Source organism: Xiphophorus hellerii, chromosome 12 (genome assembly GCF_003331165.1).
Source record: "Xiphophorus hellerii strain 12219 chromosome 12, Xiphophorus_hellerii-4.1, whole genome shotgun sequence".
Lineage (NCBI taxonomy): Eukaryota > Metazoa > Chordata > Actinopteri > Cyprinodontiformes > Poeciliidae > Xiphophorus > Xiphophorus hellerii.
In genome coordinates this window covers 3701689-3727071 of record NC_045683.1, presented here as the reverse complement: position 1 = coordinate 3727071, position 25383 = coordinate 3701689, and the positions used below count along the sequence as shown (strand labels likewise).

The 25383-nt window shown below is 40.7% G+C and overlaps 1 protein-coding gene across 1 annotated transcript in view; it reads right to left on the bottom strand.

Moving 5' to 3' along the window:
* Window positions 1–25383, bottom strand: part of rasgef1ba (RasGEF domain family, member 1Ba) — a 29757-nt gene extending 4374 nt beyond the window's left edge. The window contains exons 1-11 of the mRNA XM_032578638.1: window positions 25084–25383; window positions 17232–17417; window positions 16912–17034; window positions 16682–16819; window positions 10076–10291; window positions 9617–9691; window positions 8692–8787; window positions 7539–7641; window positions 5691–5770; window positions 3952–4047; window positions 313–408 (exon numbers count right to left, since the gene is read on the bottom strand). Coding sequence (XP_032434529.1) covers window positions 313–408; window positions 3952–4047; window positions 5691–5770; window positions 7539–7641; window positions 8692–8787; window positions 9617–9691; window positions 10076–10291; window positions 16682–16819; window positions 16912–17034; window positions 17232–17411 — 1203 coding nt within the window. The 5' untranslated portion in view covers window positions 17412–17417; window positions 25084–25383. The remainder of the gene's footprint in view (window positions 1–312; window positions 409–3951; window positions 4048–5690; window positions 5771–7538; window positions 7642–8691; window positions 8788–9616; window positions 9692–10075; window positions 10292–16681; window positions 16820–16911; window positions 17035–17231; window positions 17418–25083) is intronic.

The window sequence follows — 25383 nt, the reverse complement described above, 5'->3', positions numbered from 1 at the left end:
TGCGCACAGTTTCACAGGAAGGTGTGAAACCTTAAAATAACCATGTGACAAAATGCAAGTGGAAATAATATTTGGTCAGTCATGTATGTTCCATGGAAACACAGCTGAAGTTCAAACATCCAAGTCCTACTTCCCTCTTATTCTTTGGTTTTTGGGGAAGTGGTAACGCATAACAGTCACTTGTTGCCATGTGTAGTAACTATTTCAATAGTTTGTGACATTAAAAAGTCAGAGTGTGGCAAAATCTGTCGCTGGGGAAACTACCTCTGTTGTTTTTTTAGCGTTCAAGGGGAAATTTGAGGCTCAGTTTACCTCAAAATTGATGAGGCCGTTCTGCAGCCGGCTGGCGCATCCCTCGTTGAGAAAGTAGATGTCTTTAATGAACAGGCTGAAGAACGGGATGACGATCTGGAAGACAGCAGGGAGAGAAGAAAAAGGGAGATTTAAGTGGGGATTTCCCTTTGGCGCTTTGTTATAAACACCTGGTTTCACCTCTGAAACCACCTGATTAAATTCTAGAATGGAGCAAATCTGATCTGCAAGCACAGTTAATTTTTGGGCAATTTATTATTTTTTTTTTTTACAGAAAAACATATTCAAAAAGTATTAGGTGCACAAAATAGACTTCTGTTTATAAAAAAAGTTGTATTTTTATATTAATATTTGGACAAACTAGAACCAAAACACTGACTTGTTTTACTCAAAAGCCAATCTTACAACGCAAAGAAGGATCCAATCAGCCCCAAAATGTACAAACTGTGGGCTTGTCTTCTACTGGATACAATGGCTTGCAAAAGTATTCATACCCCTAGAATCTTTTGTGTGTTTTGTCACATTGCAACCACAAACATAAATATCATTAATTAGAATTTTATGTTAAAGACGAACCAAAAGTGTTACACAATTGTGAAGTAGAAAGAAAATTATACATGATTCAAAAGATTTTTTTGCAAATAAAAAAAATGAAAAGTGCAAAAATATTCAGCCCCCCTGAGAAACTAACTGAAAAATTCAACTACTTAATCAGATGGTTTGGCATAAAAATCCAACAAAAATAGTCGGATTTTAATAGAAATCACACAGCATTATTTTTTATTATTTTAGAATAAAAAAATCTTTGTGTAATAAATATTTTTCTAATAAAAAATATTTATTGAAACATTTTTTAGTCTTACTAAATCTGCAAATAATGTTTTTTATTTTTTGTAAAACTAACCTAGACAGATAAATGTAAAACGGCACAAAAACATCTTTTTAAAAATGTTTTTAAAAATATACTATTTTTGTGGCCACATGTGGTTTCAACTTAGCAGTTTTGCCCCCCATGGCAAAATGTCTTATTGTAAAAGGTGAATTTTCCACAGAAGAAGAAATCCCTTTGAAACATTTATTATCAAAATAACGATTTAGGTCACCGCACATCTAAACAAAGACCTGATTAATTTATGTTACACTTAAAGAGGATTTCCCTGCTTTGCAGAAGACATCAGGTGATTAAACGCCACTAAGAATTAACATCCAACACTGTTTTCTCTCTTACATTAGTGGCATCTGCAGAAAGCTGCCACACTGACCTAAAAAAGCCCCCCCAGTCTGTCACCTCTTTCCTGACTTCCCCCCACCCATCAAACATTTATGACACGATGCTTTTAGGAGCCACCAGAGCAGCAGCAGCAGCAGCTATCAAAAGCTATTTGCGTTGAATTCTTTGTGTATTGCACGCTTAAAATCATCCAGTCGTACGTCACATCTGAAGCCACCGCACCCTCCGTTTGTTTTTCTGTTCCCTTCTCAAGCCTGCAGATTCCCCTCCTTTCCAGGGTGACTTCAACTGTAAACATGTTTCTGGGAAAATTTGGGAGCAGCTGACTGAGCCGTGTCTCTGAGAGGCCGCAAATCTGGAACACGATGATCTACGAGGGACTGCAGGGGTCGGATGATGTTTACGAGGACAGGCTCATGAGCACGCTCGTGCTCATGAGCCTCATGTGCGCGTGCCGTAACACGCGCACATGTGCGCATCCTAACAAACATGTTCAACTCTGGATGGAAGCAGCAAGTTTCCAGATTATTAGTCCTTAATGTTTATTTTACAATGTAACACAGAAACGCTAATTATTTCATAGTGAGCAGGATCTAAATTTGGAAGCTGGAAATCAGACTCAGAAACTCGAAGAAGGGAGAAAGAAAAAAAAGATTGAAGACAGCAGGAAGAGAAGGAGGAAACAAGTAAGAAACCATACTAAGAAACCAAACACTTCAAAAACACAACATTTCAACAAGTCATTTTGTCTTGTTTCTAGTGCTAATATATGATCACACTTGAAATAAGACAAAACTAACTTACAAGTAACTTTTCAGCAAGAAATAGGAGCTTGTTTAGTGTCAATAATTCCTTAGTATTCATGAAACGTTATTGTTCCATTGGCAGATTATTTCACTTATAACATGGGAAAAATGTCTTGTTATAAGTGAAATAATCTGCCAACATGTAGCTTATCATAAACAAGGTTAAGAAAGTTCATGAAAGCATGGCATTTTTTTATATCAGTTTACAAATTGAAGCTAATTTGTACTAAAGACAAGCAGTTTAACAGATAAAAGTTTTTTCAAACAATTTAAAATCTGAGTTAGAGGCGGATCCTGAAATATTCTCCGCATTCCTTTCAGTGAAATGTCACAGAGGACTGTTGCTACACAACCAAACATCAGACACACCAAGTCTGTTTCAGATTTGCAGTTTGCAAAACAGCAACAACAAGTTAGCAAGGAAACAAATGTCTGACGTTTTAAATCAGTAAAAGCAGCTAAACTGAAGCCTCTGTTGATCTGCTGCGGTTTGAAGGTCATAAACAAACCTTCCTTACAGGAGAGGTCACCAGCAGGAACATACCAGACTGCTTGGGAACTTTCCATTTCGTGACCTCGGCCTCTCAGTCTGGAATGTTTGGATATCTTCGCTCCAAAATAACTCCGGGAGCCGTGTGGATATTGACAGAACAATCCGTCTCAGTTAATAAAATGTTTGTGAGAGGAAGCTCGAAGGAGGAGGGGACCGTCAGAGAACGCTATGTGATCTGGCAGGCAGCCATGTTGGACAGGACCCCTCCTCTTGTGACTCGGTCACTGTGTCCCCACCGAGCTGCGCCATTATGCAACCTCCTGACTGCGGAGGCCGAGTCGTCTGGGGATGCTGCTGATGGCGTAAACACGGCGGGGACGCGGCGTTCAGACGCCAATCAGACACAACCAGACGTTTGTTTTTCCCTCCCTTGATGAATATCTAAACTTTTTACGAAAGAGGAATGCTGGTTGAAGGAGACACACACCCCCATTACTCATTTAGGACTCAGACTAGAGCAGAAACGATTTTTTCGGACTAATCATGATTAATCGATTATTGAAGTAATCGATTAATCACTGACTGGAGTATGGACACTCAAAAAAAGGCCATTTGCTGAAAGAACATACATAGACCCGTATCTAGGTCGAAATTCTACATAAAATATATATATTTGGTATTTAAGATTAAAAAAAAACTTTAGTTGCATCTGCATCCTTTGCTACAAATAATGAAGGAACGCTATATTGCTGCATTTTAGGCAGTAAAATGTTTATTTTCTTACTTAAAAAATAATGACATTAGTTGTTTATTTGCATCTTTTAATCTATTTCTAACGTTTGAAAGAGTTGTAAGTGAAATGAAAATTCTGCGGAATTTGTCAAATTTCTTGTTTGATTAATTGATTAATCGTCAGAATAATCAATTGCTAAAATAATCGGTGGTTGTAGCGGTATCTTAGACAGATGTTTGAAATGTAAATGTTAAGTCTGCAGCACAGATGTTCAGACTTTCATGTCTGAGGCTGTGAGTCGGAATAAATTTGTTTTTGGAGTAAACGTCACAAAAACTCAGATTCTATCCCAAGTCGGGTTCTGTTGAAGCCTCACCTTCTCTCTGCTGCTGTTGGCTGTGATGGACCTCTGCGTGGCGCCTCTCAGCGCTGTTCTGTAGTTGTAGAAGTTGCTTGAAGGATCCATTTGATGCTATGAAGAGGAAGACGGACACAGAGTCAGTTTAACATCTGGCGAAGACAAGAGCATAGGGTGAGCCAACGTTTACATCTGGGGCCGATACGAACAGGAACCGAGCTAAAAAACAGGCTGAAGTTCACAGAAGTACCCATCCAACCTGAACAAAATACATATGGGGCCCACATTCACATGTTCCCCCAGTTTAGTAAGAGAACCCTCTGAGTTTAAAGGAGCTATAAAGTTAGCATCACTGCAGCAACTTCTGCTTGAAAGTCCAGGATTTACGGCAGTCGGGCCCAGAGGAATTAAACAGGAAGGTAAAAGACGTTTTAAAGAGGATGAATATGACTGAAGAATAAAAGCTGATCATCTCCAGTGAGACATGAAGGAAAAATAACAGCGGCATCTGAAAAGCTTTAAGGTCCTGCAGAGTCCCCGCTGACTTGTCAGATGTTTCATCAGATTGACTGACTGAGTGTTTGGTATTCACTGTGAGTGTTTTCCCCGCAGTGTGCAGAGCTTTCTGAGGCGTGTAGGAAAGCTGAGTGATCTGTGTCTGCCTTCAACATCTGGGGGCATCCTGGCTGCAGAATTCCCACTCTCCGTCTGCAGACTTGTCAGTTCAGCGTGTTTGCTGTTAGAGCTGCTTGTTTGCTGAAAGCGTTTACTCTCAGGTTGGCCTGACTCACAAATCTGTGTGGAGTTTTGTTGTTGGTTGCAGAAATTTAACAACTTAAAACTTTCTCTATCATTTACACATTTAAAACAGTGTAAAAACTAATCGCTCTTTTTGTGTTAGCATATGAGCGATTCCTGCTACGGCTAATTATGTTATCTATAACATTGTTACTTTGATTTCAAAACACAGACATAAGCAAAAAAATAAAATTAACACCTAAATTTAGTGAAAGTTTTCAAGCTCTCATAGTTGCGCATGTGGGAATTACAAAAACAAATTTTCTTAATGGAAAATACATACATGTCTCAGTAGGTTTTTGTTCTAGTATGAGGTAATTTTTCAGCTGTATCAAATTTAGTGTAGTTTGAAAAACTGCAAGGGAAAGACCGCTTTGCATCACACAAGTCACATGATCAACTACCAGATGTTACTACTGGTGGAAAAGTCGAAGTAGACGACAGGAAGTGGTAGGAGAATGATGGCGTTGCAAGGTTTTAATAGCTAATTTAATAGCTAACAAACAAACATATTCATGTGTGATTTTAACTGTATTTCATATTTAATTAAACAAAACTGTATTTTTTCAACATTAGCAAAATACTGACAAGGTTTTATGCACATTTGTAATGAAACTCCAGCAACTGACTACATATCTTTACAAGCTTTTAGCAAGTTAGCTCATCAGGCTAGCTGCTCGGTTAGCTCAACATTAATGCCACTAGAAACTTGTCATCTGCACTTTTAAAATATAAAATATTTTCGTGTTTCAATAAGCAAGGGGGGAAATGTAGAAGCCTCCTTTCAGATAACAGCATGCAGCAACAGGCAGGGGAGGGGCTGAACACTTTCTCTGGTGTCTCATTACAAAATTACAATCTATGAGCAGACATTTAATAGAAAATATGAAAATTACATAAATTATTTAAGGTTTCTAATCATTTTAGGGTGACAATCAGGAAAAACCTCTTAGGCTCACCTCTAAGATGTCAAACTTGGCCGTTTTGACTTTACTCCAGGTTTTCTTCAGCCGGGACACGGGGCTCATGTTCATCCCAGCTGCAAGACGAGAACAAGAACAAAAAAAAAAAGGAGAGAAAATCACAATGAGCGATAAAGAGATTGCACATTTAGGCCAAGATGATAACATTAACACATGGCATTTTCCCGGCTCCACCCTTCCTCCCCTCCCCTCGCAGTCATCGTCACTCTGATCTCTTTTTTTTCAGTCTTTATGTTGTTTCCTCTGATGCAGCCCAGTTACAAGGACCGAGGAACAATGAGAGTTAGCGCACGCCTCGTTTCCCCTCCCAGCACTCTGCTTCCCATATGCTAATCCCTCTGCATGTTCGAGTGTCTCACAGGTCACACTCAGAGCAGGAATGACAAAAACAGCTCCTACACAGAAAGTGGAAATCCAAAACTCAGAACCGATCCACCCAGGTTGAGAGTTATGTTTCCAAAAACCACAGCGGAGGAAAGTGGGATCTGATGTCGCCTTGGTAACGCCATCTGAGAACAAAGCCACCAGAAACAGGTGTTCGCTGTGGTAAAAACAAGCCCTTTGTTAGCTTAGATTCTGTGATTTTCAGCAGTAAGCTGGGATGTTTGGGGTTTAGTTTTCTTCTAAACACAAAATCTTACCAAGGATTTTTTTAGTTTCTAGTGCAAATATCTTAGTACGCTTGAAGTAACACAAAAACAACTTTCAAGTAACTTTTCAGCAAGAAATAGAGCTTATTTAGAGTCAATGAGTCCTTAATAGTGATGAAAAAGTTATTTTTTTATTGGCAGATAATTTCACTTACAAGACATTTTTACCAGTGTTACAAGTTAAATAATTTGCCAATGAAACTAGAACTTTTTCATCAATATTAAAGAATTATTGACTTAAAACAAGCTCCGATATCCTGCTGAAAAGTTACTTTTAAGTTAGTTTTGTCTTTTTTCAAGTGTATTAATACAGACCAAACATGCTAGGTAAGATTTTGTTTTTCGCCGTAATGTTTTGTTTCCATTAGTATTCAGTCTAATTTCCAACTTTTTTATCCTTTCGTGACATTCAAATCACATCTGGTTGGAGTAGAACGAAACCCAGCCTCAGATTTGATCAAGTGTAAAACTATCCTGCTTGGTAAATAAAGGTGAATAAGGAGATTTCCTTCAGAGGTGAGGTAGCCTTTTGGATGAAGCCCTTCAGTAATGCCTAGCCCTGATGGTTCCCTGGAGATGAGGCTGATGTAGACAGTTTTGCCTTTGGCACTCTCTCTGTTTCTCAGGGGAGACGGGTAGAGGACAGCTGGCACTCCAATGTTCCCTCCTCTCCATTATGAGTCGACTCTCTCTCTCTGGTCAGTGTTGACCATCTGCTTTGGCTGGTTTGTTCCCAGTCCTCCTGTGATTCTGCCCCTTCCCCCTTTACTCTGGCCACAAAGATCCCCGGCTCTCCTCCTGCCCAGAGGCCAGGGAGAGGAGCCAGATCCACTGCCCTGGTGCTGCTTGGATGCTCAAAGAGCTGTTCGCCGGGCCCCCAGTGAGGTCAACACAGTGCCTAAGGAGACTCACCACTAAGTGCTTTTAGACTCCTTAAAGAGATACACAAAAACACTTTTATTGAGCCTTTTGCAGACATGCCAGACCCCAGTTGGATCTGGCATGTCAGTTTGGTAATTGGTTCAAGCTACAAAGATGCACTGGTCGTGCAAACTAAAATGAGAAACAAAATCTAATCACTTACGATTTGGCAGAAAGAAGAAAGAGGAGTTCTCAACAATTCAGTTAAGCAAAAAGCTGATTTGGGAAGAAATAAAAAATATACACAACTCACATATGATGGCCATGAGGGAGTTAAAGTTGCCGATGTTGAAGCATTCACGTGCCACGTCGATGAAGAACTCGATGACTCGAGCTCGGTGCTTCTTCTTCACAGGCTGTTGAACATAAAAATTTATTGAATTATGAACGGAAATTAAGAACCTGTGAGAAAGCACTAAGGGTCAGTTTGTATGCAGAGATTTTTACTAAACTATGTTTGTTTTTTCTTCATTTGTCCTCTTGTTTGTTGGTGTTTTTGAACCAATGTGACCAGAAACTAAACACAAGTTTATTTTCAACAATATTTAGTGTAGTAAACTTACAAGAACAAAAAAGTAAAGATTAAAATATTACATTTTGGTTTTAACTGATGGTAGGATATGTCAAAAATAGCTTCTTCCAGTTTATATGTTAAACAAAATATTATCTTTAGAACTGGTACAGAAAAAACACAAATATAAAATCTTCATTTATTGTTTCTGTTTACATACAAGCTAGCATTAGCACTGTGGCACAGCTACATAACCGTTTATAACCATGAGTCTTTGGTTAATAAGTTGTGGAGATTTTTGTTGCACAAATAATACATTTTGAGGTTTGGTTACCACTTTGGCACATATTGATTGTTTTGGGATTTTTCACTGCAGCACAGCTCTGCTACATAAAGTTTAACAAAGTGATTATTTAAAACAATGAGCTCTATTTTTTTTTTTAAAAACCTGCGTAATTGTTTGCAATTTGTTTATTAAATGTTTAAATCGAGGACCTATGCTATATATTGAGCGCCTTGGTTTGGGGGATTTTCACATTTCTCTGTACAAACAAGCTAGCATTAGCACTGCTGTGCTAGTTAGTTCCTACAAGACATTAGAAAATTTGTCTACTTCCTTGAGCCATAGATGTAAAGGTTGTGACCATATTTATGAATGTTTCATTAATTTTCATAACTTAGCAAAACAGTTTAACAGAAAATGAAATAAGTGTGACCAGCATCTGTTATAAGATAGTATTTATTTAGAAAAGATTGAAAGAGAGAAGATTATTTCCACCAAATTTGCTTCCAGTAACAGGGATTTGTCTTTTTGCATTCTTTTAGAATGAATTCCAATTTCTGCTGCTTTCATTAACATTAATCAGGAAAACAAAGACTAGTCTTTGCCACTCACCAAACAAATCTCTGTGGCGACCAGATAACTCAGTCTGTTGAACCAGTCGACGTAGGCTTCCAGGTTGCTGGCCTTCTTGCGATCACTGAAGCAGCTCTGCAACAATAACAGGTTTTCTATTAGTGACGCTGGTAACTGCAACCTGAAACATTTCCGGATGGGTGAAATAAAGCTTATATTTGCCTTTTTCTCCTCCCTCTCAGTCAATGCATCAGTGAGCAAGCTAAATAAGCTCCAATCTCGCTCAACTTCACCGTGCCTCCATCAGGACAATAGTTGTCCCATGTTGCATTCAGCTTCTTTGTGTGGATTCCTCTTGATCTGATTCCACACATTCCTCTGGCCTTACGCCACTCTCCCCGCCAGGCACATTTTAAATGCAAACACACACGCATACACATGCACAAACGCCGTCATTTCTGTTTTTGAAGGGGCTTGTTGGGGGTACGAGGCAAACTGGCCAGAGGCACAATGGCAGCCCTAACCCCCTCCATCAACTCACCTTCCAAAAAAGGGTCTGTTGCCTAGCAGCCGAACGCCAGACAAGAGAGTCCGCCACCCAAAACACACACCCCTTCCCAATATAAACCCTTAGGAGCAGCGGTTGCTAAGAGATGAGGTGCACATCTAATCCAGACACTGGGATGATTTGGGGAAATAGCCAGTTAGGTGTGTGTGAGCGTGTGTGTGGATATTTGGTCTGCTGCCGCAGTCTGAAATCACCTGGCCTCGCTCTGACCTGTGCAGCAGACAGAAACCGTGTTGTGTCAACTCAAGATCCGTCTGGAGTGAAAACTAGAGCTTTCCAAACCATAATAAAAAGACAGATCGGATCGGCTGCCTTGCGTGCAGACAGGGAACAAAGATTGAGTAATCTCTGTGTAGCCTTTCTTATCTGCTGGTTTATTATTAGAAAAGCTGTTACCTTGTCATTGTCCAGAGGGTCTTTATGGACGAAAGCCTGAACAAACTCTTCAGGTCCGATGTAACTCAGTCTCTCCTGAAAGCAGAAATGAAAAAATTAGCTTCCTTGAACTTTAGATGTAACCTCCTCTATATGCTTTTTTATTATTATTTTTGCTCAACGTTAGAGCCCTGAAACTCCAACACAGTGGATTGATTTGTTGCCTGGAAATCAACCACTCTCCTCAGTAATCGATTACTATATTAGTTGACGACTATTTCAATAATCAATTAATCCAATTAATCATTTCAACCCTATTTGGCATGACAACTTAAAGCCAGCAGTGTAACAAAATAAAAAGGATTGTTGGAACCCGAATTATGATAATTAGCCTTGTGAGCCAAACACGCCTGGGAATTTGATGGGTTTGTCCTTGACAAGGAGCCAAAAAATCTGACTGGAAAGTAAACGTCTGCGTACCAGCTCTATGTGTGTGAGCTGCTGGGCGACAGTGAAGGGGTCGTTGCAAATGGAGAGCAAGTCTCTTTGGGTCGCTGCCTGGGGTTTGGCCTTCAGAGCCGTCAGCCGCTCTGCCGCCGTGGCGTTGACCTTCACCAGCGCCTCCTCGTACTGGCTGAGCACCGTCAACCTCCTGATCAGACCCTGGCTCATCTGCCCCACCGCCTTCTTGTACACCTGGAGGATACAGAGAAAGGGAAAAAAAGTTTATTGAGAGCTTGATATCTAAAATATGCAAGGAGTGTTTGTCTGGAATGCCAAGGATGCTGCTGTCCTGTTCTAGACAATTTGTGTTTGCAACATTTGGGTGGAGAGTACCCAAAAATTGTACACAAGTAAGAGTAGAACTATACTTCAACATATTTTTACTCAAGTAAAAGTAAAAAAGTAGGTAACATGGGCGTGCCGTGGTGGCATAGCGGTTAGCGCGACCCGTATTTGGAGGCCTTGAGTCCTCGACGCGGCCGTCGCGGGTTCGACTCCCGGACCCGACGACATTTGCCGTATGTCTTCCCCCCTCTCCTTCCCCGTTTCCTGTCAGCCTACTATCATATAAGGGACACTAGAGCCCACAAAAAGACCCCCTGGAGGGGTAAAAAAAAAAAAAAAAAAGTAGGTAACACTTTATTTGACGGGTTGTGAATAATTCTGTCATGAACATGAGTACGTCTTCATGAATATTTATGACTGTTGCCATATAGTGTCATTCAGTAAATCATGACACTTTTAATACAAAGCTGACATTATTCAAAATGTCTTCGTGACAACTTGACATTAACCAAGAAATTATGATCTGACATAAATTTGTTATAAAAGTATTGCTGATTAAACTTTAGCTTTAATAACATAAAGCTATATAATTTTTAAAGTTTCTGAAAATCCAGAAATTTTACTCAAGTAAGAGTAGAAATACCTCATAATAAAATTACTCAAGTAAAAATAAAAAGAATAAAAATACTCCTAAAAGTAGATTTAAAAAAGGTTACTCAAGTAATTGTAATTGAGTAAATGTAACTAGTTACTACCCAAATATGGAAATTACATAAGCCCCCATTGCTGGGCACTTGGATGGAGCTCAAGAGGGGCAGAGCTCTTGGCTCAGTAGCTCCGGGGGTCGAGAGGTCGGCCTGTTCTGAACATTTCCTGTGACTCCAAACAGACCACAGTTAGATAAGTGTTCCCTCACTGACCAAGGTCGGCCCACAAGTTGCATAAGATGGTCCACAGAGGGAAGAAGTACATGTGTGCTTGATTTTTGTGTATTTGGAGGAGGTTGCCCTGCAAAAACACAAATTGACTTAAAATGAGCCCCTATCTTGCTGACAGTTCATCTATTACTTAGTTTTGTCGTATTTCAAGTATACTAAGATATTTGCACTAGAAACTAGACCAAAAAAATACTTGGTAAGGTTTTGTGTGTTTGCAGTCTAAGGTGATGGAGTTCAGTTTTCGTCGCTGGACTTTATGCCAGTTCAGTTTTATAATCTGATGAGCAGCCAGGATTTTGATTCAAGTTAACCCAAAACAGATTCTTTTTTTCTTCCTTTGAGTGCTGACAAATTAACATAATATTCCAAACATCCAACAAAAGATTGAACAAATATCCCGCCTCAACCTGAAAACAGCGCTGCAACAGTCCACTGAACACTTGGACAACAGCGAGGAATGCCACAAGTGAAAATCGCTCCGGTGGCCACTTCAAAGTCAACCATCTGCTGCTGCTTCTGTCCCCACTACAAACAGACGACACGCTGGGCTTGGGTAAATTTAGCTGCAGATCATGGAGGCAGCTTGTTCTGCCTTTGCTGAACAGAGGGACTTCATCACAACTATTGGTGTTACGAATGAGAGAGCCTAGCAGGAGCCTAGCAGGAGCCCAGTGTTCGCCGACACCATGAACCCTGGCGGCGAGCCGAAGCTGGCAGGTGACTGCTCGGTGCCAGCCATCACCACTGAGGGCATGGCTGGTTTGCTTTTTTAATGCATTTGCTTTTCTTGGCCACGCGGCATCACCACCTGAACTGAAGCAGACGCCAAAGTGTTTTAAGATGTTCATCCAACCAGAACTAATGAAAGAAATACTGAAATCGGCATTTTATCCACAAATATAACCCTGCGTTCAGCTTAGAAAGCAGTAAGAATAACTGTTACTCACCCAGCAGTAATGACGTTTGCTTTCAACCCAAAGATCTTTCCAACTGCGTCATTTAATCCCAGATTCACAGCAGCTGCCTCCTACTCCGCTGCTAACAACTCCAGTTTAAAAGGGGAATCTTTTGGGACCGATATGAGTTCACTGAGTTTAACCCTCCATATCGTCATGTCTATTGCAAAAACACAAAATCTTTCCAAGTGTTTTTGGTCTAGTTTCTACTGAAAATATCTCAGTCCACTTGAAATAAGACTAAACTAACTTACAGGTAACTTTTCGGCAACATAAAGGAGCTTGTTTTAAGTTAATAATTCTTAAATAATAATTAAGAAACATTAGTTCTACTGGTAGATTTGGGAATAACTTCTTGTTAGGGAAATTGTCTTCTAATGAAACTAGCACATTTTGATCAATATTCAAGATTTTTTTGACCCAAAACAAGCTCCCCTCTCTTATTGAATAGTTACTTGTGAGTTAGTTTTGACTTATTTCAAGTGGGCAAAGATATTAGCACAATAAACTACACTTTGTTTAGGAGATTTTGTGTTCTTGCAGTGTTTTATCTGTTTTAAACTCTGAATACTCAAACCACATGCAATATGAAATTCAACAGCAATTAATTTATAAATATTTCAATCTACCTTTGGGCGATAAGCACGTAATCATTATGTGTTATGCTGAAGTGGCAGGATGGAACCTAAATTATCCAAACTTATAATCATTATATCAGTACAGCTTACATATTTTTACCAAAATATGTTTTTTCCAGATTTAGTAAAACTGTCACCATGTTGTAACAGTTTGGTATCGGACAGATAAGCTGCCAAAACATACCAGTGCTTCTATTGCAGTCTGCAAAAATGCACCAATCAGAGCCAAGAGGCGGGTCTTAGCGCTGCCAATCAACCGCCTGTACATGCTCAATGTGCTAATGGTGGAAAAACTATTAATCCGGCCTCATCTGTGGCTATGCTAGCTAGCCTCAGCATTCATGACAGACTATGTTATGGTGAACCACAAGGGCAAGCAGGACGGGTTGACCACAAGAGTGATTGACAGCGCTAAAACCCTCCTCCTGGCTCTGAATGGTTTCTTCTGACTGAATGTATTTGTGCAGTTGTTACTGGGAGAAGGTAGAGGAGCTCAAATTTTTCACAGTATGTGTGTCTTATATTGTCACATCAGAAGGATAATTTGGTAAAAAAAAACAAAGAAACTATTTCTTATATAAAAGTTATATACTGCAGCCTTAATCTACATGTAAAAACACAAACTAGCACCAGCTGGATAAATGGAGATCCCAGTGCTAGACTTGCTTCTTCGCCGCTGCTTCCTAATATATCCAACCAAATCCATAATGACAGTGTCAGTACGGAGATCAAGGTCCTGGTGTGTTTTCAGTGTGGTTTGGACTCAGCTTTTAGCAGATGTTCAGAGCATCTATTCTGGATCCGGGTCTGTTTTCCCAGAGCTGCAGCTCTGCACAATCTGGTTCTTACTCCGGTCAGCAGACCTGCTTGTGGTTTGGCATTTGTGCCTGGTTTTCCAAAGATTCTCTGAAATACTCCGAATGCAAAACAGATATGAACAGATGTGAAGATACGCTCTTCTCACTTCGGTGAGAGAACAGCTCACATTTACTGCAACATGGAGGTTTCCAGGAAATATCCTCTGGCCGTTTTTACCACTAAGACATGTTTTAATCGCTGCACCAGTTCATCACCTACGGACACATGAACAAAACAGTTACAAACTTTTGCTGAGGCGATTTGTGTCCTACTGAGGTTTCTCTGAAAACCTTGTTCTTCGTCACGCCGAGTAAAGAGAGAGAGGCCTGTGTTTGCCTGATGGCTGCAGGATATTCAGTGTTATTGACTCTGATGGTAAATCGAATGTTTATATGCTGTTTTTCTGTTACTCAGACGTCTAGAACCTTTGACACTTTTATGCACAAACTGTTAGGATTGATCAAATACGTTCAGAAAAAATCCAAAGTTATTTTTGGAGGTTTTTTTTCTTTTTTTTTTCCAGATTTGATTTACTGAAATAAACATCACCACAAAATTTCCCTCAGCATGTTCAAACTAGTTTAGAGATGGCCATTAGTGGAAACAGTGGCAGAGAGGAGCTTCACTGTTATCTAACAGGATCTCTTTGCCACCAAGCATGAAATCCACTCATGGGAAAGTACCGTGGAAACTCTCCGCAACTGGCTTTCTGTTTTCATTAAGCGCAGCTAAATGTCAGCTTCTGTTCGTCTAATACGAAATCAAAATATGTTTACATGGCCGTCAAAACAATACTACGTCTCTGTGAGTACGACCGTACGAGTGCAGACATGTTGCAGGTTGTTTCCAGGCTTTTCACAGAACAAAATCAGATATATGGAGCTGTAGATGTATCAGGTGAGAAAGCATGGATGTTCTGATTCAATCTTGATCGATACTTAGAAGTATTGATGGGTCATTTGAAGCCTGTTTTTAAAATGAGAGTTTGAAAGATGGGAGAAGTGGTTTATTAAGTTAAAGTTAAAAACCCAAAAATATGGGCAAAAAGTCAGCTAAAGAAACTGTAAAAAGTACATTAACTAAATCTGACAAGGGGTAAACCAGGGAGTGTGACTGCTTAATCAATGATGGGTGAAGTAATTACAGGTGAATGTCAGGTACGAAACCATTATGACACAGAGCCATAATGAAGAAAGATAAAGGAACTGAATCTGAACTTTCTTGGTTCAATGTTTTTTAAGTTCTGCATCTTTCTTACTCATCTTAAATCTGATAAAGTAGAGCACACATCTTTGCATTGCATCAAATGAAAGCTGCAGTCCGGGCCTTCCAGCGACATGCCAACACATGTAGGTGTCCTGCATTCTGCCTGTTGCACTGAAGCTTCCCAACATTTGTAGAAAGCAGTGACTATTTTTAGAGTTGATCTGCTCTTTAAATTGGGTTTTTACTTTAGATGAGCATATAGCTGAGATGGCAAAATCTGGCAGAAAAAAGAAGGTCAGTATGGAGGATCAAACTGAGGATCATCTGCATAAAATGAATCTGTCCATGTTATAATTTTAATTAGTTTTTTGCTTTAAATATTAAAATAACTCCCATACTTTCCTATTTTAACTCTTTTCACTTCACACTGTCAAGTGTTACGAGGAAACCTGAAACTGCTGCTGCGTGTGTTACTCAACAAGCTGTTGCTAGGTACCCAAAGAGTGAGTGAGTGAGTTTATGCTAACCACTTAGCTTAGCACGCGGTGAGGACTTGAATGGCTAAAGTCTTTCTTCTGCCTATATCTCCCAGAATGCTGTGCGGTTCTGGATCTGAGTTCAGAGTGAGTAGGACCACAAAAATGACTAAATAGCCACATAATGAAGATTATCCATATAAGATTACTATGAACTTAAATCTGTGTAAGTCTTAAAATGAACTGTCTTCATAGGATGATTGGAGGAATTTCCTTTTTGAAGATTGTTGAGAAAATGCTCTTAGACTGTTTTCTTCACAAAATGTGATGCGTATCTCATACTGGAGAACCCTATCAGGATCTCCTCTGACCCCCAGACTGCTGAGACCTTCCCTGACGGTGCACTCAGGTACTTTCACTTTGAGCTTCTGCTGCTATTTTTATCCTACGCTTGCATTTCCTTTCAAAACAAACGCAGCATGAGTCACTGCCTGTCAAAACAACGTCTCTGACTGAAAAGTGGAGGGTCAGCATGTTCATCGGGGACAAAAACGAGTCGACTCTACCTTTATTCAACCGGCCCAGCTCGCTGTGCACTAAGCCAGGGACAGTCAGCTCTTCTGCAGTGGAACAAATCAAACGCTGCTTAGGAAGGAGTATGCAGCAGAGACCAGAAAAACCCACCTAGCTGCTAAACAATGAGGCTTTTCTCTGAACGCAGCCGGCCTCAAAACCTGCTTTGTTGCCACTGACACCCCGCTTTCCCTCACACAGCTGCTATCTGTGGAAAAGATCTGCAGAGCCTGAAATTCTGCTGGATGTGCGGAGGGCTAGTGTCAAACATTATCATCTAAAACACTAGGGGTGCACCGATTGTTTTCTGGCCAATCCAAAAAATGCCAGTTTCGATTATAGCAGATACTGATGTTTTCTGTCTGACATGTTGCTAAGTATAGCAAGAAAGTTCCTGAGTTGGCAACAGTGGAGTGACTACTGTTAAATGCAAAAGTGCAAACATGACCTGGTGGGCCGGTCTGTCAGTCAAACCTCTCTAACAGGAAAGTGGAAGGGGACAGAGGTGATTTTTAGACCTTTGCTGAGGTTTCACATGTAAGTATCGGCCAATCACCAATCTCCCAAAATTAAGCAAATCAGTGCTGATAAATCGGTGCACCCCTAAAAAAACATTGTTTAGCAGATGCTAAATCAGGAAGATCAAAGTGACCTCGTCTCCGCTGGCGAGCCGGTGGGTCAGCTCCTTCAGGCTGCGCATCATCCGCTCATCCCTGAAGTCATAGGGAAACGTTTCCGTCCATTCCGTCAGCAGCTGCAGAATCTTTGGAGTGATCTTTCGGAGTCTCAGCTGGAAATTCAGAACAAGTGGACAGTGAGCGAACAGCAAAGCAGCCAGTCGGGGTTGAGATTTAGTTTATTAGATGTAAACGTTCAGCAAACCTTATCCGCTTGAGGATCACTAAGTCGCTGCTGCTCCATGCACAGGTGGCACACTTTGGACATAAGTTCATACGGGTGGATGAAGAGGCGAGAACTGAGCAGGAAGGTAAAGACATACGTCCTCTGCACAGGAAGGAAAATATAAAAAAAATATTCACAATCACAAGGCTGAGGGTATGTGAGGGTATTTCTCAAACTTTCATGGCCTGGTGGCTGAAAAGAAATGCAATGCATGAGAGGAAACGGAGAAAATGAAAGCAGCAACTTTGATCTAAAAGCAAAAGGGTTTCAAAGTAAATTAGGCAGAACATTGCACTCACGTCTGGATAATAGTCCACAGTTGGCACCAGGTGGTGAATGAGGGCCTCCAGGGAGCCAGACGCCAGGTTGTTGTCATGATAATAAAGGCCGGGGTAGACTTCCTCCTTGGACTCGTCGTACAAATTGTTGTTGTAGCCACCGGTGTTCAGCTGCCCCTTGAAAGGTGGTGTCTGCGGCATGTTGTCCTGTCCAGACAAAGGGAACAAACATCAGAACAGACGGGCAATGCTTCTCCGCCTTTCCTGGGGTGAGTTTAGCCGCAGACGCTGGTGCAGCAGAGCAGCCAAACAAATCCAAAATAACTCCAGACTGCAGAAGGTTTGTTTAAGAAAATGGGGTTGCACACATTCCCTAAACAAAGTGTTTCCTCACATGGAAATTTTTGGCCTTCTGGGCTTCAGCTGTGTTTATGTGGAAAAACAACAATTAAGAAGCAAAGATAGGTAAGGAGACAAGTAGAGGTAACTCTGAGGTTAAACAGATCCTAACATCAGTCCAGAGATGTGCAGCCTGGACTTAATGAAACCTACCAAAATAGGAGTAAATCTCAACTCAGACCAGACACTGAGGTTTGCGTTATGGAGATGCAGTCCAGTCAAAGAAAGATGTTATTCTGGTCTATAAACCAGAATTTTTTCAAAGTCTTTTTGGAAATTGTTACTGGAGGCGCAGAGATGCTGCATGCCTGTGTAGATCAAATTCAACCATAAAAACAAAAACAAAAAACAATTTCCAGAATCTAAATCTCGACCTTTTCACTTAACGATTTTGGCCCATGTGACAGAAGGTTTGATCAATGCCATCTCCTAGGAAACATAAAAATTTAACAATTCGCTATTAAATAAGAAAATCTAATTAACAGGAAAAGCCTTTCATGCTGGATCCTTTGGGACTCACAGATTACCGTTGGTAAATAAGTCTCTGTTAAAAACACTCTTGAATGCAAACAGAAAAACATTGAGAGAGCAGAAAAACGTGTGGAAGCTCATGAGGGATTCTGGGCCAATCTGCAGCCCTGCAGGAGGGCTTGACTGTTGTTTCACCCTGAAATCATCACGGTGCGATCACGCTGTCTGCTCAGTTCCTCCGCGGTCATGTGTGTGTGTACGTGACTCAGACTGTGGATGAGAGTTGGTGTGTGCCTGCGGGCAGGTGGGTTGGTGTGTGTGTGACCAAAGGAAGCAGAGAACATTGAGGAGTGTGTGTTGTCAGATGTAAAATCCTCGTGTTTTCAGGCAATCGCAGCTTTGACAGTACCTGTGAAAGTACAGGATGTGTGTGGAAACGACGTCACCGGATGTTCTTACAGTAAAAATATGAAGACAACTGACAGTTTGATTGATGATGGACCAGCTCTTATATTTGGGTGATAAATCGACTTTATTGATTTATCAAATTTTTGGTGTTTGAAAATTTCATTTTTGGAAAATCTTAATGTTTTTTTTCACCAATGCACCTCTTGGGTTTCCATAGTTCAGAGTGATGTCAGCGCACCCAGAGCCGCCATCTTGTTTGACAAGCGTGTTTTACAGTTCCTATTTAGTGGATTTTGACTTCAGCTCAAGTCTACAAAAAATGTAAGTCAGGATAAGATATTTTTTCCTTTTTTTTTACAAGAATAAGGCAATAATATTACAAGAATACCATAGTAATAATACAAGAATACATCTGACAGTCAAAGTAAAGTCTGAATATTACCAGAATAAAGTCATTGTTCTCATTAAAACAACTTTATTTTACATTCTTGAGGTAAAATTGCTTCTTTGTTCTGCTAACATTATGTCTATGTTGTTGTAATTAAACAAAAATACGTGTTTAATACTTATAAAAGCCACTATTTAAAAATACTTTATGTCATTTGTCATTTCTTTTTAGAAAACAAAAAAAACAAAACAAGAAACTTGATTAAAATTGTAAATCGGATCTGGTGTGATCACCCCCACAGGTGAGGACGTGAAAAGGTTTTTCAATTAGTTTGGTTTATTTTACACAGTGCAGTGTGAAAACGAACCGCAGCAGCTGAAAATGTAACAAATGTTGCAATTTTGGTCTCCAATCAAACCGAGTCCATCAGACTATCAGGAGGGGAAACAACCTTAGGAAGTTTTAACCAGAAACTTCAGTCTAAAACTCAAACTAGCCATTTTGCTCTGAAAGGTTGACCTTTGAACCTGGCACCGCACACTAAATGCTGAGAGAACACAGAGGGATCCTTCTACCCTGGAGGTGGAGGGGATCCAACAATCCCAACCCCGGTCCGCCCACACACACCCGCACCGCCCAACAATATGCTGCCCTGTGGCCGCCCGCCAAGTGTGAAAGCCTTTACGGCTGACGCACTGCAGAGCTGCCAGGGATCGATTCATGGATGCCAGGAGGAATAAAAACTGCACCTGCCCACACACTGAGACAAACAGCCCAAATAAATTCAGGGGTTTGTTGTGCGACCAAGCAGCAAAGGCTTAGAAAAACCTGGAAAAAAAGACTGGTAAACATCAGCTGATCAAATCAGATTCAGTTGATTCTGCTGAGCAGGTGGATAGATACCAGAACCTTCCTGTTTTTATTCATGAGCACTTTTTAAGCTCACATCAGACCTCCTAAACAGTCCCCTTCATCCAAACACATGCCGCTCCATAATGCACATGTGCACAAACAAACCACCGCCATTATTCAGGCAGACAAGCGTGGCCATTTCCATGAGAATGGCGGGTGTTGTGGAGTCAGAGCGCAGCGGCCTCGGCATCTGCCGCACCATGTGGCCTTGACTCAAAGGCGAGGGCATCACGAGTCAGACGGGCGGAAGAGGAGGGATGCTCACACACAAAGTCAACAGTTGTGAGAAGTTTGTTTACTCCTTGGAGGGTTTTACTGGCAATAACTTACACAAAGGGACACTTCTGCACTCCGCAGCAGCCAAGCTTGATCGCAGACGCACAAAGAAGTCGTAAAAGTTGGGCTTCACGAGAAGAGAAAAGCAGCAGTAGCAGGTGATTGAGTGCTGAGAACGTCACTGTTCCTCGTTTCCCAGCTGGGATCTGAACACTGAGCTCCTCTGAAACGCAGCAGGTGAAGACTCTGGACATCCTGCACACAATCGCACTGACTGCTCAGCTCCTAAACGGGTTTCACTGTTTGCAGTTTGGACCTTTTCTGTCTTTGTGGTCCTCAAACTGCTAAAAGAACCACAGATGAGTGTTGCATCAACTGTCTGCACACAAATTAGCTGTAAACTGCAAATGGGTCCAAAAAAGATGAGTAGTTCAAACAAATTGATCAAATAGATACATCTCTAAAGGAAATTGATCAGATTAATCGTGACAAATCAATTATAGAAATAACTGTCAACTAATTTAGGAATCAATCAACTAGAAAAAAGGCCATTTGCTGAAAAAAAACATGTCAGAGCAGTAAGTAAGTCAAAACTATGCGAAATATATTGCATTTAAGATAATTTAAAAAAACACCTTTGTCCAAAAATTAGTTTTATGTTACTGCATTTTAAGCTAGGAAATATTTATTTTTTTTATTCACAAAAAGAACAGTTATTTGTTTATTTACATCTTTTAATCTGTTTATAGTATAGCATAAAAGAATTAAGCGGTTACATGAAAGATCTGTAAAATGTGCCAATTTTTATCCGATTAATTGTTAGAATAATCGATTGATGAAATAATTTGAGAGAGAGACAGAGGAGTTGAACATCAGAAGTTCAACTTCTGAAATCAAATTACAATCAAATGAACCTTTTTCTGGTTGCAAGTCGTAAAAACAGAAGCCACTTTTTGTTTTCAGCCCCATCGCTCGTCTTCCTCCAAACCCTGATCGGGTTGTGAAGGTAACAGGTGAAGGAGAAAAACCCAGAGATCTTTCTCCCCAGAGAGACAGTCACCTCTACTGCCTCCTCCAGATGTGGAGGAGCAGCAGCTCTACTCATTAAAAATATGGTTACAAAAATAAGAAGAGGTTTTCTTGTCACCTTGTCTGAATGAAGCCCGTTTATTTGTCCAAACCCAGCAGCTGCAGCCTTCCTGAGAAAAACAAACCCAGGATGCTGAGGAGCAGAAGACAAGCGACGCCCTGTGATTTACACATGGCTTCCAGGTGCCGGCCCAGGCGAGTCCGCCGGTCCGACGCAAACAAACCCTCAACGCTTCGCTGCTGGTTCAGAACGAAGCTGCCGGCTGGGTGGTAGATGGAGGTAAACAAACAACATGGCAATAAAATTAACGGAAATGGAGGGGGGTGCTTAGGTTGGGTAGATGATCTTAATTATAGTCTTACTGGCTGAGTGTGCAACCATCTGTCACAGACTGCTGAGGAAGTCTGGTTTGGACTTAAAATGGATATAAAAACAGAAGAAATTCTGCTTGCTGAGTTTAATGGTGACTGTAGGAGAAAAACTCATTTCAGTCACGTCAGGTTTTTGTCACATTTTTCTATATTTGCATGATGATTTATGGTATCTGAAATCAAATTAAGACTGTGTGAAGTTGCAGAAAGAACTGGAGAATCATTAGCGGAGTAAGCGCTCAGGTAATTTACCCCTGAAAATGGGTGGGGCAGCTCCACCCTGAGGTGGGAGCCCGGTCTCTAACTTTGGCCAAAATAACGAGCTTCCAACAGATCCTGTCTGAGGCTCTTAATGACCCTCAACAGGCATCACCACTTCAGAGGCAGGAAAACTGCAGAGGAAATCCTTACCTCAACCTCAGAGATGAAGGGAAACCCTCAACTGATTCTTTTTCAAGAACCAGACAGAAGTGAGGACTGGAGGTCAGCAGGAAGCCTTTGGGTTCCTGAAGGGAAACGGTCTGAAATGTGTCACCTGTTCTTCCACTAAAAATAGATCCATGTAGCTGGGCATTAGGGGGAATGTGGTGGAGACACTGTGAGGGATCCTGAGTGCATAGTCAACATCCACACACCCCCACTCTGCTGTGTAAACACTGACAGGCATGAGGAATCTCACTCATCTGTGGCTGGAGGAAATGAGGCAGAGATCGGGCTGGAAGAAGCCAGAAGCCTGAAGCTGAACTGAGGTCAGAATTATTTTAAAGGGAGACTATTATGCAACATTTTCCATGTATTTATACTTCCACTGGGGTTTCTGCTGCTTCTAAAAACACCCCAATAGTGTTTTTTGACAATCAGTTAATGTTTTTTTGATGTCTGGAAAAGAAGCCATTTAAAAACCTTCAGCATGAAACATCATAAATCAACAGACGGTTACTTAAAAACCAGCATGTTTGGTCAGCTGGTTTTACCGCTGCATGTTTAGGTGTTGATTTACCATCCAGAACCACTTGCTTAATTTTTGTTGGTTGTGCAGGAGGCTTCACTTCTGCTTTTCAAAGATATGCGGTTGTATAATCACGCATCTGTTTGCAGCCATTTCCACATGCGAGTGTAAACTAAAATCTAATTATCTAAGAAGGATTTTGTGCAAAAAATGTGTTGAACATGTTTTACATTTCCTATAAACTTATCCTAACCTGTTCCAGGAAGCATAATAGGTCACTTTTAACCTATTGAAACCAATCCAAAGCACATCAGTGCACATGGACCATTAGAAAAACTGTCATTTAAAAATAAGAACCTGCCATGTAACACATCAGTCCTCAATCTGACAGCAGCGTATCAAGTCTGGGAAGTGAAGCGCAGCCACTGATAGCTCCTGCGCGTTTCCTGAGCTCATTTATGGCACTGATGGGCACTGTTGAAGCAACAACGTTTAAAGTGGGAAAACGCCAGCAGCTGCTGCAGCGAGCGAGAAAATTCACAGCTTCCATCCAGCAATCTGTCACCTGGCTTCATCAGTCCCCAGCAGGATGATTAACCCCAAACAGACGACGCAGAGAGACGCTGCAGACGCAACCAGCTCAGGTCGGGACGTCAAACATCAGAAACTTCTGAGTTTCTGTGAAATAAAATAAACTGAAGCCAGGAGAAAATGTTTTGTTTAGTTGGGGTTTTTTTTCCAAACAAGGGAAGTCTGAAACCTGCGGCTCCACAGTACAATGTGGGAACCTCCAAAGCCATTTTATTAGCTTTGGACAAATAAAATACTGCAAATATATAAAGTTTTCCATGTATTTTAATGAAATATCTGCACATTCTCATAACACAAAGTTCCTAGTAGTACAACAAACCCTTCATTTGTTTTCAACACAGAAATGCCATGATTCTTTCACTGTCAAATAAAAAAAGTCATAGAAAAGGTATGAATCCAGTTTTAGCACCAATTCATCACAATGAGCTGCGGCACAAACTGATACAAGCTGGAGGTATGTAGAGGTTTTATACAGTTTCCTTCTTTCAATCTAAAGTATTTTCAATGAAATGCCAGAGAAAGAGCCAGAATGACAAGATCTTTCTCCAGGTGTGTTGAAGAACGAAGCAACACAGCGATGCCCCTCCCCCACCTGTTGCTAAGCACTGGCTGGAAAAAGTCTACTGAGGTAAATTCTGGAATTTGGAAGGTTTTCCAGTTGCAAAAGCAAAGAAATGCATAAAATAGAAACTATAGGGCCAGCATCCATCACTTTATGATAACATAAACAATAACAATAATGGATTTTATTTGCTAATGCCCTTTACTTCTTGAGATCTCAAAAGACTAAAACACAAAACAAGTAATTACAGTAAATAAAAATAATTTAAAAATGAATAAACAAGAGATTAAAACAAATATCAAAGAAACTGAACCAAAAATGTCTCTAAAAATAATTTTTTTCAGACCTTAAAGACTTTTGGCTAGCTAAGACTAGTGTGAAGACGGAGCAGATAGCCTGACTAACTATACAACTAAGAACACATTGTTATACTTTAGTTACTTTATGTAGAAAAAACCTGTTAAAAGTTTTAAGTCCTGAACTACAAGGACTTAAAACATATTATTCTATTATTTTTGCTATAGGTTACATTTCAAAATTAAACTAGCAACAAATATTGCAAATGTGACAATAAAGAGGATGAATAATCTCAGTAGCCCTAGAAATATTCATCAATCATGCTACGCATTTTCGTTTTATATTTTTGCATCAACTTAATGATAAAGTGTAACTGTTGTCATTATTTTTTGATTCTACAATCTCGTGACCTAGTTCCATATATATTTAGTGCCAAAAAGTGAAATTGCCCCAGTGATGTCTAAACCAGCTAATAGAAGAGACTCATGAACCATATCAGATCCCTGTACCACCAACTAACACCATGTTGAACCTGAAACAATGACCCGTTCAGGTGACCCTCAAGCATTTGCACAATTTCAGCCGATCAGAGTCCAACCAAATTACCAATAAACGGATTAAACTTGTCAGCACGTTGAGGGAAAACCCAATCCAAGCTCCTAATGCCGAGCAGCGGCAAGGAAAGCCAAGGCGCACAAGCCAGAGGTATTGGAGAGGGATGCGGGATTAACTCCACTGATCCCTCTGTCTCTGCAGGAGAGTATCAGGAAGGAGGGAATCCTCTTAGCCACAAGGTGCAGGAGGTAAAAATAGTCAGGAAATGACACAGATTTTAAACATCCAATACCGGACAGGAGAAGTTGTTTAGATAGGATTATTTGGGGGGGAAAAGGTTAAGGTCAGCTTCACTTTAGTTTGGAAAAGGCGCAAAGCTCGAGCGCGTTGCCTGAAAACAGAACAAGTCAAACTGCTGACTGAACAGGTGCGATGTAGAAAGAAAAGCCGTCATGACGCATGAGTTCATTTACAAACAGCAGCAGCTCAGGCGGGTTCGGATCTGAGTATGGAGTGCGCTCCATCCAACACCTGCGCGCAACCTGGACGCGCTCCAAACTCCAACCCAAATTCAATCTGAAGCTAAACTCAAAACCAAACTCACCTTAATGAGCAGGAACCGACCAGGTCTGAGGTTTTCTTTCCCCCACAACAGAAAAACGACTAAAAACAAATCCTCAGCTTGCAGCACTTTTTTCTTTTTTTTTTTTTACATGAGAATGAACCGCTCCGCTCTCTCACTGCAGCATCGTTCACTTAATGCAGCGAGAGTAAAAAAAATGTTTATTCCGGGTTAAAATTCAGAAAAATGATCAGGAGAGTCGGGAAAAGTCCAGAAGCATCAAATGGTAAAACCTCCGCAAGTTGTGTTTGTCCGCTGCCTTTTCTAACATCTGAGCGCTGA